At 46.1% G+C, this 21,055-nt stretch overlaps 1 protein-coding gene across 1 annotated transcript in view; it reads right to left on the reverse strand.

Moving 5' to 3' along the window:
• Positions 1 to 21,055, reverse strand: part of LOC104165772 (collagen alpha-1(V) chain) — a gene marked incomplete at its 5' end in the record, with an annotated part of 119,027 nt that overhangs the window by 50,707 nt on the left and 47,265 nt on the right. The window contains 10 exons of the mRNA XM_009705511.1: positions 595 to 648; positions 3,508 to 3,552; positions 4,987 to 5,040; positions 5,965 to 6,018; positions 8,434 to 8,487; positions 9,350 to 9,403; positions 10,041 to 10,094; positions 10,254 to 10,310; positions 13,510 to 13,602; positions 15,152 to 15,226. Of these exons, the coding sequence (XP_009703813.1) occupies positions 595 to 648; positions 3,508 to 3,552; positions 4,987 to 5,040; positions 5,965 to 6,018; positions 8,434 to 8,487; positions 9,350 to 9,403; positions 10,041 to 10,094; positions 10,254 to 10,310; positions 13,510 to 13,602; positions 15,152 to 15,226 (594 nt within the window). The remainder of the gene's footprint in view (positions 1 to 594; positions 649 to 3,507; positions 3,553 to 4,986; positions 5,041 to 5,964; positions 6,019 to 8,433; positions 8,488 to 9,349; positions 9,404 to 10,040; positions 10,095 to 10,253; positions 10,311 to 13,509; positions 13,603 to 15,151; positions 15,227 to 21,055) is intronic.

Below are 21,055 nucleotides of genomic sequence, written 5' to 3' on the forward strand. Positions count from 1 at the left end.
GAGCTCAAAGCAAAGATGCCTTCGTGTCCCAGGAAGGGTTAAGGGCTTTGCAACTCTCACCATTAAACGCTGAGCCCTTTAGCTCTAGCAACAGCCTGGGTTTCCGTTTTTAAGTTCTGGGACTTCAGCGATGTGCAGTGATTTACGGAGAGAGCCCCTGCGTCAGCACTTCCAGCAGCGCACGACAGATAAGGTGACTGTCTCCCGAATAAAAAATGGCACATTCTTTCCTCGTCTTTCGCCCGAAATATGAACAAACTGCTTTAAAGTCTCACCAGCCCTCAGGCAAAAGTTAACAGCAAAGCCACTGTGTTAATAACTCTCATTCTTCCCATTCAGCCTGAGCAAGGCATTAATATTTACTCAGGTGGGTCAAATCTTAAGCTGCCGTAAAGGGACGTGACACCACTGAAAATGGGGGAGAACACGGACTTTGAGCCGTAACTTTTTTTTTGGAATACCACTTCTTTTCATTGCACAGATGTATACAATCATGCAGCTGTATTATCTGCTTGAGTGACTAATGGGAACCAGGTATTTTGCCCGAAAAGCCGAGCCGCCTGCCTGAGGAGAGCAGCAGCCCTGGGAACTCACCGGTGGCCCCGGGGGTCCCGGCGGCCCCTTGGGTCCCAGCAGTCCTCGGGGTCCCTGTTGGGGGAAAACAAACGGGGTTAGCATTCCCAGTGGCCCCCTGCGCTGCCGCGGGCGTGGATTGGGGTGAAGTCGTGCACGGCTGAGCATCGCTCTGCCCGGGGAAGCGTCGGGGCTGGCACGGCAGTGACCTTGCTGGTTTTGCAGTAACAACAGCTTTCTTCATTTACAAACCAGTAAGAGAAATCCTGTGTGCACATATCCTTGAATTATAAAGATAAATAATATAGGCACCGACTTTTATTCTTTGGATTGGAAGAAGGCCCACTTAAACTAACTTTTTTTTATGAATTTAATCATATTCCTGGATTACCCTGTAATGCACACAATGATGCAAAACGCTTTGCAGCCAAGTCATTCTAGCCAGGGAGCACTACGAAGAATGACCTGACACCACTAACAGATTATTATGGTTAGCATTTCAAAATCTGTCCAGATTTGAGTTTTATCATTGACAATCTATATAACTCAGCAAGGTTGGAAAAGGTTTTCAGCCCGCAACTTAAATGTACATTTTCAAAGGCATTTGGTTCTGAAGCCTTAAGCAACCAGGACTCCTGGTATCACAGTGTTTTCCTTCCATTTCTGGCTTTCTTACCAGATCTAAGCTCGCATCACCTTCAGGGATGGATTGGAGCATCACATTGAATAAGTAGACACATGGCAGGAGAACTGCATTCATTCAACAGGAAGCTTTGGAAATCACACCCCAAATCACGCTCCTCTACCTTGCGCCTTCAGGTGGGTTTGTAGCAAAAAGAAAGGGATGGAGTCTTGCATGCACAGAGCTGCACATCTGAAAGCTCACCTTTTAAATGCAGGCCCTTTCTTAGATTAGGGACTGTAGGGGAACTCTGGGTATTTACAAGAATGGTACTCATTCACTGCCACAGGGGAAAATCACTCTTGATTGATGGGCAGTCTTATCTGTCTGCCCAAATATTATACGTCCCCCTTTTTATGATGCAGAGAGGACAGAAGAATTAAAATAAAATGTTACAGGATAAAATAGGAGATGCTAAGAAAGTGTCTGAGCTTGGAGACTGCCAGGATCTTGATCCTGCAAAAAACCACAGTTTGCAGTAAAACCTGGATGCATCGGGCGAGTGGTCCGTCCCAGCCACCTGAGACCTTCACGGACCAAAGCCTTGCACGCTGAGCCCCAGCAGAGCAGAAACTCTGCTTGTATCAAATGGCAATGGGAATTGGAAGGAAATGGAGCAGGATGAAGAGAAACGAATTTTGAAGTCCCACCACTAGTTTCAGTTACCATTAAATTTGGACAGACCCTCTTTTGGCTCAGGGCAGAGAAAAAGATAGCCATGCAGATTTAGGGTGTACATATTTATGACAAAAAGTTTCCTGTAATGCAATTTAAACCTTTATTCTGGCCATCACAGATATTTTTACTCATGTTGTTGAAATAAAAATAAACTTCCCTACATGCATTATCATCATTTAAGTTTCTCTTTTGTTACTGTGTTACCTGAGCACATAAACACTTTTAAGAAGTTAATAACCCATGAGTTATTGCTTAGACACGTGCTAAGGAGATAGCTGAGTTGATTAAGCTTTCCCAGAAGTTAATCAGACATCTTGCCTATAATTTAGTTCCGGTGAGTCCGTAAATGCCAACCCTTCCCTTTCTCGCATGAAGTGTGTCCAACAGTTCTCATCAATTACTCTCAGGCCACCACACTGGGCCTTAGAGCAACAACATAAGACATTTTGAAAGCAAAGGCGATGGTAAATGTTAGATAGTTAATGTTCTTTTCATTACAAAGGAAATGTATTTTGAATTAAATAAGCAGCCAACAAATCTACTACACACAAAAATCTACAGCCAGCCAGAATTTACCCTTGCCAATAAAGTAAAAAATACATGGTATTGGGGGAAAAAAATGCTTTCAGAGTGTCAAATTGACAACCCAACTATTTCTTTTCAGTGGGATACTCCCTGAAAGCATTTCTTTGGGTCGGTCAAGAGATTTTTATCCAACAACACTAGCACCTCCTTTTAACCTTATTGACACTAGGAACTCCTTCCTTCGCTAGCCCTGGTTCAGCTGCACGTGGAGGTCCAAACGTCGACAAACTCTGCAGATTTATGAAGTTTTTTGCACTGCAAACAGAATATTGACGCCACTGAAGTCCGGGTTAAAAGTCCCCTTGAGCCCAATCCTGCCAGGATTTCATCCTGACATTTAAAAGGGATCACTCACACCCCACAAAACGAAGCCTGTGGGCAGGGCAGCTGCATGGCTAATTGCTGCCATTAGCCACGCAAAGCAGACAAAACCTTTTCTCACTGAAGTTTGCTACAAACGTTCACGAAAACTGTATTTCACATATGTTTACCTTGCATAATATCTAGCCCAGCGTACTTACCTGAATTCTAAATAACACATCAGGAAGGAGGATACATGCAGGAAAAGTATAAGACCAATCTAAGTTAAGCTTTACACTTACAACTACATTTTTCAAAAACTAGCCAGTGAGCAAACAAAATCAATGAGAATTTTACTCATTAAAAAAAACAAAAACAAAAACAAAACCAAAACCAAACACAAAAACACCCCCAATCAAACAAAAAAAAAAATCCAAACAGAAAGCATCTTCTCTTCTTGGTAGCCATCTTAGTGAAAAAAAGCAAACCAAAGTTGTTATAGCACAGATACTCTCTAAACTGTTCACATGGGTCTTCAAGCAAGAGAAGCTCAGTCCCTGAAGGAGCTCAGGGTCTTGCTTAGCACCAGAAGAGCTGCCCCACAGGACCCCTCAAAACACCGTTCTCATATCAAGACCTATGACCAAAGCAGTGCTGCTGTATGTCAAGCCAAAGGAGGAGATACTCACAGGTTCTCCTGGTAGACCTCTGGGTCCAACTTCTCCATCGTCTCCCTGCTCAGCAGCAAAGGCACAGAGAGAAGCAGCAAAAGAGACAGAACAAAACAGTTATATTTCAGTCACATCACAGGTATTTCATTCTTGTTAAATAATAATCACACAGAATATCAGCTTCCCTGGAGTAATAAAAGAGTAGCCGTGCGTAAGGAAGACGTCATAAGCCTGGACACTAATACTGCATGTGCAGAATTTACCAAGGATTAGAAATGCTGTAAGGATACTTCATAATTCATGTCGATGTTTATAAAGATGGATTTTGCTAACAGACAAGATATTGTAGAAACAATTCAGGGCATGTGAGTCAATAACCACAAGATTTAGTACCAAACTGAACGGCAAGCCAGTATGGGAGCAGAGCCCTGAGAACACGATTTAGCCAACCTAGGGCTCTTCAGATAATCCAGAGGCAGCAAAGGGGTCATTCTTCATCCCTCCACTCCCATCTCCTGCTGATGCCCCATCTTTACCCGAGGAATATTAGATGGTGCTTCCCCTGAGTTGCTTTTAAATCACCCAAAAGCTGAGGCTCCCTCTTAGGAAATCAATCCCAGCAGCCAGCCCTTGTAAACCCTCCTCTTCTGCTGATAAAATTCATTCTCTTGTCCCCAGTTATGCCCTCTGAGCTTCTCTCCCCACACACCTCGAATGGTTTCTTTTTCTCTTCAGGATTAAAGTTCTCTGACCTCTTTCTCCCCTCACAAGACACGGGTTTGGTCTTTTCAACTTCAAAGCACTTTACAGCCGCAACTAATTAATCCTCACCACCTTGTGGTGAGGAAAGTGTTATTATCTGTGCTTTACAGAGGAAACAAATAGCCAAAGGTGGAAAGAAAACATCGTGGAAGGGGATTAGAGCCTGGGAAATCCATACTCGTTTCTCCGATTAAACCACATGCTCCTCACAGCCACTGATTTGGCATTTTCAATCTCTCCTCTTAAGCCAGCTATTCTGGACCTGTAATCACTTAGTTTGAGCTTTGCTAAAGGCCTTTGACTATTGACTAAACAGTGTGGAAGAAGTAGTGAACAATTTGATCTTTGATTCCCACATCTGCCTGGAATTTGTGTTCCCCAAGTCTTGCTGCAATTTGCCAGATTTTAGAAAATTAGAAGTGATAGTTTGCTCGCCTAGAGGATGAATATTTGTCTTGTGTTATTTTTTTTTTCTTTTAGCAACAACTGAGTTTTCTGACTAGATCTTTAAAAACAAATTCCTCTTCTCGTATTTATTCCCATCTCCTTGCTTGGCTTCCCTCTCACCACGGCCACCCGCAGCACGCCCAGGACACGAGGGCCAGCAGCAGACGACATGCCGGTCCTCGCGCGCTGGCTGCTCTTGCCACATCTCTGGCTGATATTGCATCTGCTTCTTGTTTGCAGGAGTTAGTTACGAATTCAAAGGACTGCCAGATCCAGAGACAGACTTACCCTCTCCCCATCCTCTCCGGGTGCCCCCGGGGGTCCGTGGGGGCCTGGCTCACCCTATAAAGGAAAAGCAGAAAAAGCTTCAGAGAAGGTAGACACGCTCTGGCAATGGAAAACATTGAGTAATACTGATAAACCAAGCAACAGGCTTGAGTTTTCTGTCTGCACCGTGTGCTGCAGGAACTCATACCCTCACGGTTCCCGTCTCCGTGCCCTCCGAAGCAGTAGCCCCTCTCTGCCTGCTCAGGGCCACGCGTGGGCTTCAGCACCCACAGACTCGGGGTCTCCGGGGCTGAAGCTCATGGGATTTACTGGGGACACTTTGGCAGGGGGCTGGGAACCAAGCCAGTGCTGTAGCTCTTTCAGCAAAGGGACTCAGGCTCTGCACGCAGGTACTGCTTTACCCAAGGCGTGCTGTTCCATTTCAGGCTGATTAAGCAACTCTCAGGCACTGTCCTCCCTTTCCTGCGTAGCTTGTAATCACGATGCGATCTCTGCTGTTCAAACCCTCCCTTGCTTTATAAAGCAATGGCTGTACTCTCTAGGGAGGAGAGGCATGAACAGCCTGCCAAAATAACCAGCTTCTTGCACTTTTTCCCCCATTGTTTAATTATAAAGCAAAGAGAAGAATCCCATTATAATTTTTGGCAATTTCCATCCACAACCGCACTGTCTAAAAGCAGGTTTTGCCTCTTGCTTTATTTTTTAGTCTGTATTTTATTAAGGCAATTTTTTCCCCCCCTTTCTAATTTCAAGCAGTCCCAGAATGATCTTGCAGCTTCCTGGGATGTGAATGCTGTGTCTGGGAGGGATGCTGTGACATCCCACACGCTTTCATAGGACACTCTCATCCTCTCCTAATTACACCATCGTGGCTCGTTCCCAGAAATAGCCGCCCTCCTCCCAGCACCTCCCTGCCACCTCCTCCTGCCAAGGTTTCATTACAGACCCTAGCCAGAAGACAAGTGGAAGATAACTTACTCTGTTTCCCTTCTCACCAGGCAAACCAGCCAAGCCATCAAACCCTCGGTCACCCTAAAAGAAAAAAAAACAGTTTAGTACACGTTTCTACCTGCTGTTGAATAGCTTTCCAATTTGTTTCCTTTCTGTGACAAGGAGGGATCGATTTTATCCCTCAGACATTCAGCCTTCACCTCCCATCAGACCAGTGATGATTTCAAAGTCATAGATTAAAAAAAAGAAAAAAAGCTCAAAGTCATTTTAACTGCTCTCTCTTCCTCCAGCACCTACAGTTTTAAATGTTTTTCCATGTGGATTTCAGAGCTTCTCTGGGTGACTTCTCCACGATCTAAAGCATTTCCCTTCTGGATAGGTTCTTCTAGTCCAATGATTTATTTATTTAATTCCATGGAATTACAAACAACAGTCCACTGGTGAGCAAACTGGACACCAGTATTCCCACACCTGCCAACAGGTCCCCAAACACCGCCCTGAGCTTTACTGCAATCCATCCCATACATCCTTTTAACCCTCCTGGACACTTCAAGGAAACAAATATATATACAAATAAATTTTGGAAACTGTATTAATGAAGTCAAGGTCAGAAGACAGATCTGTTTTGATCTAAAAAGGAATGTCACCAGCTGGTAAATTTGGTGACTTCACATGGATGCTTAAGGGTATTGCGAAAGGGGCATCTCCCTGCTACCCTGCAAAGAGCAGCCTGCTCTGCCTGACCCAGCACAAAGACAGCTGTGAGACCGGGGATGTATAGGGGATATATAGCCCCAAGCTACTGACACTGGGAAGGCAAACCAAGGCAAGGATGGCTCCTAGCACACCTCTTCTCTTACACATCTCCAGCCACTGCCTACTGCTGTAAATGCAGCTCTGGGCCGAACAGAGCTTTAGGCATCCTTCTGGGGAACGTGATGCCAAGCCCAAAATAATGAGCTCTGCTAAAAGGTCGGGTGTGTTCATTTGTGCTTGGCACTGTGTCGAGAAAGTCATGCACCCTCAGGCTGGAAGAGCACAGGCAGCTCTTGCCAGCATCTGCCTGTGAACATCCTTGAGAACATCCCCCAGGTCCACTCCTCACGTCCCCTGCCCAGGTCCGTGGATGCTGCCAAAGGAAACAGGCAACTTTGAGAAAATCAAGTGTGAGGAAGAAGAAGCAAACCCCCGTTAGTCCTAGAGTGGGCGGGCAGCAGGAGTCTGCCTTCCCACAGCTTTCGCCCATGCCCAGGCAGCTCCTCTGGGTCGCTACATGGAGAGCTTATGGTGAACCATGGCAAGCCGCAATAGGGTTTCTCTCCAAACTTGTGCCCTCTTCCAGTCTCCTGTGTTCTGGGGGGAAACAGTGACAGGAATGCACAGAGACAGCCTTTTCCCAAAAGCCTCAGTTCTTTGGAAAAGAGAGAAGACACAGAGGCGTTTGCAAATCATGGGTCACACCATCTCCTAATGCCCACAGCAGAAGGCAGCGAGCACTGCCCAGTAGACAGAAAAGTCCCTTTTTCTCCAAAAAGAGATGAAACCACTTGTATTTTCACGTTCTAATGGCATGTGAAAACAGTACCAGTTCCTGCCTTCCACAAATCCTTTACCTATTAGCAAGGAAAGGAAAGCTGATTACACCTGAGCAGATCGGAGGACAGATCGCTCTGGCCAAGGTGCACCCAGGGTAACCAACAGCTCTTTCCTTTTGGCAGGTCCCAGAGCATCGCCCTGTCCCTGCTCACAGCACGTTTCCTTCTCCTTTCCAGCGCCGCTCGTTACTCTATTTTCCCTTCTTCCCTGGCATCCACTCCTTTGAGGGCAGTTGACGCTCATTAAAGCACTTTACTGGATAAATGATTTGCAGTCTCCTATCTCTGTGTCAACCCCCCCCATCTATTCCAGCTTTAACTATCTACATAATAAAGTACTTAAACCTTCTAATACATGATTCCCTGAGCAAACTTTCTCTGCATTCAATTCCAGTGGAACAGCTTTTTTCTTGTTTGATAATGCCAGGAGATCACAGCTGAATGAAGGGATTTTGTCTCAAATAAAAATACAGGGCATTAAAATTCCTCACCACACCTTCTACATTTCCTCACCCAGTTAATAGGTATTTTTTTGGTAGTTATATTTTAGGATGTTTCCAACCGCTCATTCATGTTTGTTTTTCATAATTGGGATTCCAAAGTATTTGTTCTACAACTGCAGCCAAGGGAGCATATTTCATTCTTATGAGGATCCAGCAATTTAAAAAAGTTGCATCAAAAAAAAAAAAAAGGCAAAAGAAAAGAAAAGAAGGCTATTCTGCCTTCAAGGTGTGTGTTTAACTTCCCTCTCTCAAACGTGGAGCCCATGACTTCACAGGAGCCGCTGGACCATTTCAACAACCTCCTCCAAGCAAAGTGGGCTCCTGCCAAGGGTCCCTTCAGTTCACGCTTGCTAAAAAGCGGATGCAGATTCCAAAAGAACATAAGTACGCGGCACTACCTTTGGTCCTGTCTGGCCTGGCATTCCCCGGGCACCGTCGCTGCCAGCTCGTCCCTGCAACAGAGAAAAGCAAAGTCAAATATAAAGGGTAAGGCAGGACCGCAGGGACATCTGCTCTTTGGTCTGTGGCCGAGTGAAGTTTTATTTAAGTTGGAGCTCACTGGCGGGGGAGCAGCTTCCCTTGGTGAGGGAAAAAACACTGGTCTGGTTCTGAAGCAGCATCCCCGGCTCAGCCTGGCGCTAATGAGGGGTGTGAGACAAATGGTAGCAAAGCTGCTTCACTACGTGGGATGCTGGGACACGGTCATTGATTTTAATTTGAAATAATTATCTTCCAGCACATTTTAAGATATGCTAATGATGATGTCCACAAATTGAAATGAGAGAATTTTTTTTTTTTTTTTTTTTTTTTTAAGAAAGCCAAAAGACACAAAAGACACAAAAGACTTTCTTGTTTCTTCCTCTGGCAAGACAAATCATGACAAGCCAGAGGATGGCGTAAAATAAAAATCAGCATCGGGGATGTCGAGAGAGCGAGTGAGCAGGATTTATACAAGCTTCAGAAACCCTCCGGGGACTGGATCCTCCTCATGCACTACTGAGACTTGGGGACTGTCCAAGCCAGTCCGGAGTGTTTATTCAGCTACAACCGCAACAACAGAGCAAACAAAAAAAAATGAAGACGAAAGAGTGGGAAGCGTGGATTTGCTGTTCTCCCCACACCGCCCAGCTTTTAACTCGCATCCTGATTCACATCTGCCCAGATGGACGGAGACGTCCCGGACAAGCCATCGGCCGGCTGCCAGCCTGCTCTTGTGCAACGCTCTCAGCGCTCAGAAACTGTTTGGCAGCAGAAACGATTTCTAGCAGAAATTGTAGTTAATGCAGTCGTCAGCGCAGCTCCCAGGACACTCACCCTGCGGCCTGGTTTTCCTGCCGGACCAGGAGGACCTTGGATGCCTCGTGGACCCTGCAAGGAGAGAGGAAGGAATGCCATCATCCAAAAGCGTGACAGATGGACCCAGCACCTGCAGGCATCACAGATCAGGCACTGCTGGGGCTGTCGAGGTCACCAGGGCTACAAAATGGGACATGAACCCCTCGAGCAGAGCCTGTGGTTCAAAATACATGGGGAAGGCTCAGGACTGAGCATCTCTGGACAGGAATTGCATGCATTTATCCATGAGGAAGCTTTGCCCTGCAAGCAGCTCCACATGGTGGAGACACATCACTTCCCCCACCGTTAGAAAATCAGAACTTTCCCTTAATGCAGGATTTATGACTTGGAAGAACAATTTCCTGAGCATTAGCGAACTCCCCACACTCCAACTTATCTCGTATTTACAGGACTCCTCTGCAGATGTCTTTGCAGGAAAGGACTAGCACCTGCAGGATTTTACACTGTTGGCTTAAAATTATGTCTTGAGCCTGCATTTGGATACTTGAAGGGACATTTATATGCAAAACAGATGTTCCCACACCTTCCTACTTTCAGCTGGTATTGGGTTACTGAATCGCTCCTTCACAACAACCTCTAAGGCAGGACTGGCTGCTCCACACCTTCGTTTCCCACAGACCCCCCGGTTGCCCAATTTGCCCATACTCACCTGAGGTCCCATTTCTCCAGCTTCTCCCTTTAGTCCTCCACTGCCTGGGGGTCCCTTTGGACAGAGAACATGATTTATTACATTTTTCCACAACAGAGCCAGAGAGAAGATTCATACCACGTTAAGAAAGAGCTATTCATGCTGGTAACCCAGAGCATCCACGGAGCCGGTGCCAGCTGGGTCTGCTCCGTCCTTGCTTGCCCGTCCACTTACCATGGGGCCTGGCCGTCCCGTCAGACCCATGGGACCCGCTGGTCCTCTCAGTGCCAGCTGTAACAGAAAGAGAAATGTAGCTCAGTTGGTGTCTCCACTTCGTTGCTGCAATGGGACAAAGCCACCATCGCACCACCAGCCACACAGTCTCTCCACGCCCCGAGAACCACAAATCCTTGGAGCAATGTCCATACCCCCAAGAACATCCAACCTGCTGCCCCACCAGCTCTTTTCTGCATCCACAAATGGGCAAAGCCCCTAGATTGGCCATGGGTTTACTCAGAGGACATGGGGACCCACACCCCGTCTGCTTATAGGCATCCTCCCCCCATGCACATGAAGTACCAAACCCCGGTGTAGACGCGTACAGACACCGGGGCCCAGACCCAGGGCAGATGGAGGGACAAGGAGTTACCTGCATTTAAACCAGATGAGAATCTGCCTCTGCAGGTCAGATCCCCTTTTCCATCATCACATAGAGACGCAATAAAACAGATAATTTTGGCAACAAATTATTGAAGGTAAATGTCAAAACTTTGCCTGGACAGGTTCTAGCGGTTTGTTCACATATATTTACGATCCCAGCTCAGTTTAGAAGGATTTTTTTCTTTATGGTCCTAGGAGTTCAATTTTGGAGGAAATTTTTCCTTTTTTTTGGTTAGTATTTAATACCCTGTGAACAGAACGACAATTCTATTTGCAACAAGGGGCTTTCAGCTCAATAATTAAGGAGTCATGTAACCATGCATCAAGTCAGTAATTTCCATGGTGGGTAACGGGGCTGGTCCACACTTTAAAACATCACTCAGACAATTTGTTCCCTCGTGACAATTCAACACTTTAAAAGAGTTGTAATTATCTGTGTACTCCAGTAATTAAAATCTATCCATGATTGCACTTGGAATGGCATAAATATTGCACAAATGCTAGATTATGTGGCTTCTTTTTACAACACCCCATTAAAAGGGAGATGCTCTGAAACACTGCCGGCTGGGACAATGTTCGGTATCTAATGAAAGCCAAATTTTAAGGGAATAAATCAACCTAATAATGCAATTAACAACAACGATAACAAGAAAAACAAACCCCCCAAAAGGAAAGAAGATATCCTCCCCCCTCTACAGGACTTCTTTTCTATTTCTACCATATCTTGTAACTTCCCCACAAAAAAAAAAAGAAAGAGTCATTTATATCCCTTTCTGGTTTAGTATCAGGGTTTTCAGCTGAAATTGTCTGACAATAGGTTGACATTAACCAAGAAATGGATGGGGTTTTTTTCCTTTGTGGAAATATTCAACTTTTCATCCACAGCCCAAAAGTTACCGAGGATTTGTCTGGTTTTTAAATTTCCCCCAAAACCTGAAAATTTAAAAAACCCCACAAACCAGAGAAAAGGGACTTTGAGTGAAGGGAGGCAGGTGGGGTTTTTTTCCGTAACAGTCACAATTTTCAACAGGCAGAAAAAAAGAACAAAAGCAGAGAATTTGAGAAAGCAGATGCTTCTCATGAAATGTTCATCTGGTCAAAACCCTTATTTCCCATCAAAATAAAATGCTGATGGAAAAATTGTAGGCAGCCTTGAAATTAAGACTGACAAGGTAACACCAGAAACATAATCCACCAATATTATTCTCAAAGCAAGGTTAATGGACAGGAAAATGCAGCGGCTGGTAGCATCAGGGCCCTGTACTCTACCTGAATATGTATAAAACCAAACTCCTTTGTAAAAGAGGAGTTGGATGGAAACCAGAATAGGCCCAGCTAAGCCAAACCCCTCGTTATAAACCTAAAAGGAGTATGTGCCAGCCAGCTAGGTGGAGACCCCAATGGACTTTATTTCATTCAAGGGTGAAATAAACTGCTTTTTAGCCTATTTCAGCAGACCAGCCAAAAAAAGTCTGTGCTAAAGTATCCGCCAACATCTCTAAATAATGGACTGGCTAGGTCTGAGCCCCACATCCCAGCTGCAGACAGATGTGGCCTTCAGACCTGAGGAGCACACCTAAGCTCTGCCCCTGGATGATTGCAATTGGCAGGGAGAGAAGCAATGCCCCCAAAGCTGAGTCCCTTTGCAAACTGCCTCCTTGAACTATCTTCTATTTTCCCCTTTACTGCAAGGGAGTGCGTATAGCCAGAATTTGGTCCCTCTTGGGCAAGATCGGGGCAAACGCAGCAGGAGGGCACTTATGGGGTCCCCACGTGTTCCCTTCTGCTCTAATTGGGCCTCTTGCATCTCTGCTTTTAACATGTCAATGACCAAATGTAACTTCATGCAAGCACTCATGGAAGAAAAATTTCCCAGGTGTACTAGAAATTAAGTTTTATTTTGAACAGATGAGTATGAAGCCTTATACACTAAGGTACTCATCTAGGCAGGGAACGGTTGTTGTACTGGGAATGTCCACGGCCGATCTTGTTTCACCAGTAAGCCTACATAATGAACACCACCAGGGATTATTTAATCATCAATCAATAAGGTCATTTGAGGACAAAAAGTTTGCATGGATAGTCATCGTGTATTTCCAAATAAATACATTAAAGAAAACTGCAGTCTGCCTGTTGAGATTTGTGGAGCTGGGAACAGCTTAAATCTGTGACATACATTTAATTATTATGATTTACTGGGGGGAGAAAAAAAAAAGGAAAGAAAACCCCTACAGTACATACCATAATTGTTCATATTATAGACTGTCAAAACTATCAGCATAAACAGCAAACACTACTGAAGCCAACAGGTCTATGTCTACTGGCATCAGCAGAAAGCCTGGTCCAAGGTCTGTAGGCAATTTAAAACCACGTTTCTAGGGCCTGGCCTATTACTGGCCCTTACAGACTCACAGAAGCGATTCGGTTGGAAGAGACCTCTGGGATCATCGAGTCCAACCCTTCCCCTAACAACCCCACATCAGCTAGACCATGGCACTAAGTGGCACGTCCAGTCTTTGTGTAAACACCTTCAGGGATGGGGACTCCACTACCTCCCGGGCAGCCCATTCTATTGCCTCAATTAGTAAATTAGACATTGGAATAATAAATTAGACAACATTCCAATGTCCAATTAGTAAAAAGCCAAGTCCTCCAGGTGTCATCACCTCAGGATACACAAGCAATTCCATCTCAGATGAGAGGCTGTTACCAACACCAGCACCATGGATGATGCAAGCATGAAGACATCTCCTCTGACACATTTATTCTGGTCGTCCTCCGCTTCCTTGGGCACCTGCTGCAAGAGACCTCCCCACCGCCCTTCACTTACCCTGGCCTGCTGCAGGATGGCTTGGGCTTGGGCCTCCTGGGCTGAAACAAGAGGTCCTTTAGAGCCAGCATCTCCTCCTCCACTAAAGCGGAACTGATGGGAACGAGATGGAGAAAAGCAGGTCACAGGGTTGCTGTCCCTCCACCCTCACGCTCGACTGACTCCTAAACAAGTCTGTTCAGCATGACTCACCCAACCCCATCATCATCTTTCCAGACCACCCTATTAACCATCGCGCCCTTGGGTCACCCAGCACTCAGCCACAAACCATTTCCCGTGTCTGTACCCACACAGCAAATTCTGCCGGCTCAAAGGAACGCACAATTAGAGGCACTATAGGCTCTGAAGTGTAAGGACCTCACACACCACTGTTCAAAACTAAATGCAAAGTTCTCACAGGGCTGACATTCCCTGTGTGGATGCTGTTGGCCAGGAGACACCCAGAGATTGGGTTGCATCAGGTTATTTGGCTGTAGCTGCCCGTTTGCCCCAGGACAAAGGCTGTGTTCCTCAAGCGTGGCAGTGGGTTTCAAAGAAGACAGCTTGGTCTATTGTTCAAGCTAGGATCCTTCAGCATGTAAAGGATTTTAAAAAGGTCAAGCGTTAATGTTTTATTTTCCCAAACTTGAAAGGGAAGTTTAATGTTTTCTTCTGTCTCTTCCACCCCCAACAGCTACAAGCAGCCTTTCCAGCACACACACCCTTCTCCTGCCTTAATCGCATGTGTGTTTGGGGTTTTGCAAGGAGGACTGTCCAAGCTGCAGAACCTATTTGGGCAGCACTTTCACCTCCATTTCACCTCTGCATTCTGCTTGGTTGGTGCTAGGTATACGACTACACAAACTTGGCAAGCAGATTCAAAGAGATGCAATTTATAGGCCTATGGTCGGTTACCGTAGGGGCCAACAAATGTATTGTAATGGCCAGCTAAGCTCCATGTTGAACACTTGGCCCAGGCTGCCCTAGGCACCCTGCCAGAAACCTACACAAGTATCACCCTACCATTTGGAGCCTGTACAAGAGTGCTGCGGTTTTTCAATACAGACTCTGCCTTTGGTACCTAACCACTTATTTTCAGCAGCTGGTTTCCGTAGGGTTTTCTCACATCAAAGCAGACACAAAATATAACCATTCCTTTAGCATCCTAGGACCAGGAAGGTTGACTCAGTACTTGGTAGCTTCACGTAGGAGAAAAAAAAAAAAAAGCAAATTAACCACTAGTCATCAAAAGAGACCAGTTCATTCAGGTGCTTACAATTTTGGCACCTGCTTTGAAAAGCTGTTAGAGGTTCCTCACTGTAGGAAGGAGGTTTCTCCTGGAAATTGGGCCCTTGAAGGTGTCTTCAGTTGCTTCTTCATGACTTTCACTCTCCAACACCATATCCAGTCAGAAACACTCAAACTTATTCATCATTTCTGGAAATGTTAACCTACCTGCCCTGTGCTTTTGACCAGTGAAGTTACAGCGCTTTGCAAAAAGTAAATTTACAAGAGGAACCATCCAGATCCGTCTTTTGTACCAAGGAAAATGTGTCCTTGGTGTAAAAGAGATGGGAGACCTCTGCAAGAACAGGCACTAAGCAGTAGCAAAGCCAAGACGCCCAACTCATTTAAATGCTTTTTTAGTTATGCTTGTACTTACAGGCAACATAAGCATTGTCCCTGGGGGTCCTGGTAAACCATCTGCTCCTGGAAGACCTGGGCGACCAGGTGGTCCCTACAAGAAGAAGAAATAAAAATAAACTTCTATAGCATCACTTTAGTCACGTCCATACATAAGTAGTCGTGGCTGTAAAGGCATAGGTCACGATACAAAAAGCTCCCCATCTTGACAGACAGGCATTGAGCATGTAGGCATCCCTATAGCAAATTTTGTGGAAGCACACTGTAAGCGCACATAATTTTTCTGAGTAATTCCCCCTTCTTACACCCTGGCCCTCATATTTCCAGGGTCTGCCATATGCAATTTTCAAGCCAGCAATCAACGTCTCTGTAGTGTTCCAAGTTAATAGAATCAATGTTTAGCTGGGTCTGTTAAAACCTATTAAAAAAGTATATGAAATTTCATAACTCAGGTCAGTGAGATAGAAACGTGGAAAGATAAATACATTTCTGTACACGTCCAGTCATCTGGGTCATTCCACTTTTCTCTCTTCTGTCTTTTTTTTTCAGTCCTACGAGGCTACTTCCATCTACAATGGAGTGATCCTGTCAGCAGCTGTAAATCAGCAAAACTCTCAGGATCTCAATGGAGCTGTGTTCATTAACATCAGTCGAGTATTTTTAACTTGTATTAAAGAAAGGAGCATGCAGTAAAAGATCTATTGATGAAGCTATAAATAATCAAATATGGCCAATTTTCCTAAGACAGCCCATAGATTATTTGTATTCCCAACCGTGTACTTGGCAAAAGTTTAAGTTAACCCAAACTTGCACACCCATCCAGCAATCCTACGTGCAAATGAGGATGACATCCAACTACTCAATGTTCGTGCCTAATTGCAATTTTCACACCAGCTTCAGGCACTGAAGGCAAGAGTGACTTGATCACGTCCCAGTGAGGCCAAGAGGAGCCCTGGTGCTCGTTTCATGGCAAGACAGACAGGACTGCCTGGCCAACAGTTCAAGCTTGAGGACTTGGGACGCTCCTCTAGTTAGTAACATCAATAATAAAACTATCTGTGGAGAACCAAAGCTCTTTAAAGGGCAAGCAACAGACATCTATATTAGTTCTCGCTCTCTTCAACCTGCCTGAAGCCCTCCAGCCCGTGCAGACACCAAACAACAGTAAATATAAAACCCTACCACAAATTACAGATATATACGGACATGCTACAGGGACACAGAAGAGCCAGGCTTTGCTGCAGAAAGTTGTACACTTACCCCACAAGGCAAAGGGAGGTGGATAAAGGTGGCAAAGGAAGGAGGGAAAGAAAAAAATACAACAAAGTCCCTAAAAATCAGAACATTTTAAAAAACCAAACCACCAAACCAAGACATTTGATGTGTTATCCTTGCCCCGCTGTCTTCCAAGCGAGATCTTGGCGCATCTCTTTGCTCCCTCTTCTTCCATTCCCTCTCTGCCACGTTCAACTTAACATTTCCCTCGTTGTCTCCCTCTTAAAAAGGAACCCAAAAACACTCAAGCCAAAATTTCAAGCACTAAATTAGAGCCCAGGCCCAGGGTGGGGGGTGAAGAGCTGCCACTACTCCACCCTGCCCAGCCCGCACATCACTGCGGCCGGACCTGCCCCACAATTACAGGGCAGAGCCGTGCTGCGGGCGAGGAGCCGAGGTTTGCACCGCAGCCGGCCCGGAATAACAACGCTGCTCCCAGCGCTGCAGCAGACAGCACTGCAGCCAGTGATTTATCAGCAAAAAAAGAAAAAACAAAAAAAAACCCACAACACCAAACAAAAAACCAAACCATCACCTAGCAGCCCCCTCAGTGCTGAAGGGAGACTGCATAACACACCAGCCCATCCATTTTACATTCATGCTGTTTACTTAGGCTGGCCAACACGGGAGTCCCTGCCTCTGCTGAGGTGGAGAGGGCAGTCCCATCTGTTGGAGCAGAAGCATCGTAAATAATTTAGGCCAGAGACATTTTATATAATAAACTTTCTTCCCTCTCTCTCTTCTCCTTTAACTCTGGTCCTGCATATGATGGATCAGGAATGAGCCTGTTTCTCTCTCTGTGTGTACTCTGCCTGACAAATGTTGATGCAATGTTTTTATACATAAACACCTCTTTTTGTTTCAGGTTGGATGCGTGAGGTCTTTTCTTTGTGGGGTGGAGCAGCAGGGGGCAATGGTACCGAGGAAAATCAAACCCATAAAGCACTTTGTAAATTTAGACTCATGAATGCCTTTAAGAACTGCAGCATGCCAGACTCTCCAGTGTAAATCTGTGTCGCTCTCATTATGTAAATATAGATTTGCTGATATATAGCAGCCAGGGATGGGGACTTCAACTTTCATTTGGTGCAGTGCTCTAAAATGCCATGCTGAGTGCAAACACTAATGCAATATTTCAAGGGAATGTTTACACTGAAACCTCGATGTGTTGGTGCTCAGGCTCCTCGAGCAGCAGACACTGACGGAGTGGTGCCCAGCAGCCCACAGTATTCAGCCCCAAAATTGGCTTTAAGCGTTTCTCTCTCTCCAGGATTATTTTTCTGCCATTTTCAGCCCTGGTCAGAAAATTACACAACAGAAGATCTTTCTCACAGTATTTAGGGTCTTCTAGGGAAGGCAGTGCTTGCCATCTGATGGAAAAAAAGGCACCCTGAAAAGGAGCACATTTTCCCACTTCCTTTCTTCCAGTCCGGAGAACCTACAAAATAGCTCTCTGGTCACCTAAGTGCCATATTTCCTTCTGCCCACTGCTCGAAGAACCCTGCCTAAGCCATCCAAAACCCCCCTCCCCTTAAATGAGCCCTCCGAAACCTCCCACAACCAGGCTGCTCTGCAGCTTTACCGGTGACGCAAGCTCTTCTTCGCATTGTAGAATAACTGAGATAAATGAACGAACTGACACGATGAATAAAACAGAGCTAAATGAGTGTTGGCCAATATTAACATAGCTGAATATTGTTGGTATATTAATTCAGTGCACCTGCCTGATTGTAAATAAAAAGCTTTTCTATCAGATGCCGGCATAGGAAACGTTCCTTACTGTATAAATGTAAGCGTCACGTAAAGTCTTGAGCTATGCGCAGGGTTAATAATAAACTAATTAAAAGAGGAGCTGCTCTAATTGAAAAGGAATATTTTAATACGGTTGCAGTTCCTGGTTCTGCAAGTTCATCACTTCTCTATGCACAATATGTTGTATTACATTCTGTTCTGGACACTCAGAAAAGCAGGATGTGCTGTCTGTGCTAGAATGCAAATGACGCCTTTCATTTCAGGGTGTGGAGCAACATCATCAGGGACAGTGTGTCTGCTGCTGCCGGGCTTTGCACAACTGTTCAAGAGGAGCCTGGCCAGCAAATGTCTGCATCTGCCTGGACAAGCGGCAGAAATACAGACTCACTCATCACCAGGGTCAGCATCCATCCTGCCAGGCAAAGGAGTTCTTTGGAGCAGAAGCACACTGACAGGAGGGGAAAACTGGGCAACATGCAGGACCCATGCAGCATGAAGAGCCACACCACTCTTTTGACTAATCCGAGACCACTGCAAGATGCAAACCACTGCTAGGACCTTGCCCATCCTCTATGAAGTCCGACACCTGAGGATGCAGAGCCCTCCCTTGGTCCTTCTGCTGGAGTAATGCTGGAGGAACCAGGAGCACGGTGTCTCAAGGGTTAAGGCAACCTCTCCAAGTGGTGGCCCTGGCTCCCGGCCACGGGCTGAGCCCGCAGCTGCGTATTGACTTTCTGAGCTTGCAGGCACCGATCGATGGAGCAGTCAGGGCCTCTCGTTCTCAATCATGTCCCAACCACAAGAAACGTTATTACTGTTCCATCAAAAAACAATAAATACACCAGGAGTGTAAATGAGGTGGGGGTCTTTACAGCAATGCTCCAGGGGGGGATGCGGGAGTTCAGTGGCCAGCAGATTCCAGTCAAGTCCCCAGGGACCAACAAGGCAACAAAGAGCCTTAATTAAGAAAAATACAGGGCCCAGGTTAGGGTTATTGCCACAAGAATGTCCCAACACCTGAGTAATCTCCTCAAGTACACCTTAAACCGCAGCAGACACTTCCCAGTGCAGGCCAGCAATGATTTTATTTCTCTCAATGACTGTATTTTGCAATGTGCATGTCACAGGGCTGGGAGGTGAATAATGAAGGTTTGGAACCAGCTGATGGCTTTGTCCTCCAGTGGGCAGGAAAGCTGGGAACCCAACCCCTCCTGCCCATGCCCCCAGGGAAGGCAGTCAGACCCAGGGGGGGTCCCAAACCCACCCGAATAGGATGGTAATTTGGAAGAACTCCAGCCTGCAGAGGGATAGTTTCCCATCTCTTGCTTTCTGCTGATGAGCAGGTGAGGTGGAGAATCACCTCGATGGGTGGGAGAGGAACGATGACAAGGGCAGCACTAGAGGAGGACAACAGCTCAAGGGTACATCAGACAGAAAAGGGCACACACCTGGATTTTGAAAGCTGAGGGGAAAAGGGAGGGGAAAACATAGGCTTAAAAACAACATCTTTGCAAGTTAAGGCACAGTGGCTCAGCCTCTTCTTAACCCACCCAGAGAGCCAGGCCAGGAAGGGCTTGGGGAAAAGCACTCAGCCTTTACATCTAATTGGCGTTCTCATGTTTTGATACATCCCTTCCTGCGTCCTGGTGTACAACTGCGCTTGGTCACCCCAGAGGTGCCTCAGCTGGCGTTGTCCTGCCCGCAGCCAGGCTGGGAGTCAGAAGAAATGAAAACCAGAGGGTTTGATGTGCACCTGATGGTGACCGCAGAGGAAGCCACCGCAAACCTCTGGCATTGCTCCAGCATTAAAAAGCAGGCTAAGGTGAGATCCTTGGTAGGGCAGAGATCTTGTTCTGATCCTCTGCAATACAGTGAATTCTCCCTCCTATTCTTTCTAGGTCTTAGGTTACTCAATACAAAAAAGAGAGTTAAAAAATATATATATATACACATAAGCAAGGCCACAACACAAATCCTTTACAGTGGTCACAGCAATTAGCTGGGGTAAGACATACATCAGAACAGAAAAACACCCCTTATCTAACCAGATTTTCCCATTTGAACTTGGTCATCAGCTTTTCCCACCTTATCTGGGCAGAATTCAACCAAAATTTGCCAGAAGAGTAGGAAACCTTACAAAAGCAAAGAGTCTGGCACACCCCATCTTATCCTTCCCAGGCACCCAGGATGCAAACAGGATGCGGTTCCCCATCTGGAAACCAACTGTCGGATCAGTGGAGGATGCTGTGGTAACGTGTGAGCCTGCCACGGGTAGCAGGCTGCCTTATCTGCCGGAAAAACATGCTCAAGACCTCAGCGATCAGATTAGGGAAGCGTTTGCTGATAAGCACTCCCTTCCTCAGAAAGGTGTTTTGCATTCGCTGGGTGACAGCACTGACAGCAGCGGGATGTCGTGTGTTCGGGCGCATCTCCTACGATCTGCGTCGCTGCTGCTCTCCTCCCTCCTGCACTTTCCAGGAAAAACTCTGGAAAAACAGACCTCCAACCAAGCCTGCCTTCAGAAACCCACCTGTAGGCACATTTTTTGCCCCTTTTTGGTAATGGGACTGTTCAGGATGCCTCAGGCCACACCGAGGTTGGCATTAGGGTTGCTGGGAACCCCATGCCCCAGATGAAACAGCAGTACACTAGAAGCTACTTTGAAAGCATATTGGACTGCACTCAACATCAAGATGTGCCAAGGCACCGAAATGGTGTCAAGCTCCAAGCTCCATTTGTTCTGCTCACGTAAACCTGCTGAAATCAATGAATTTACTCAGGTGGGACAACTGCTGCTGGTACACGTGTCCCTCGTACCGCTGCTGCACCAGGCTGCAGCCCCACACGCCACTCCGCTGGGCTGCATCGAGACAGGAAACGCTCTTCTCCGGCCAGC

This window comes from Cariama cristata, unplaced genomic scaffold (assembly GCF_000690535.1).
Source record: "Cariama cristata isolate BGI_N322 unplaced genomic scaffold, ASM69053v1 scaffold718, whole genome shotgun sequence".
NCBI classification, from domain to species: Eukaryota; Metazoa; Chordata; class Aves; order Cariamiformes; family Cariamidae; genus Cariama; species Cariama cristata.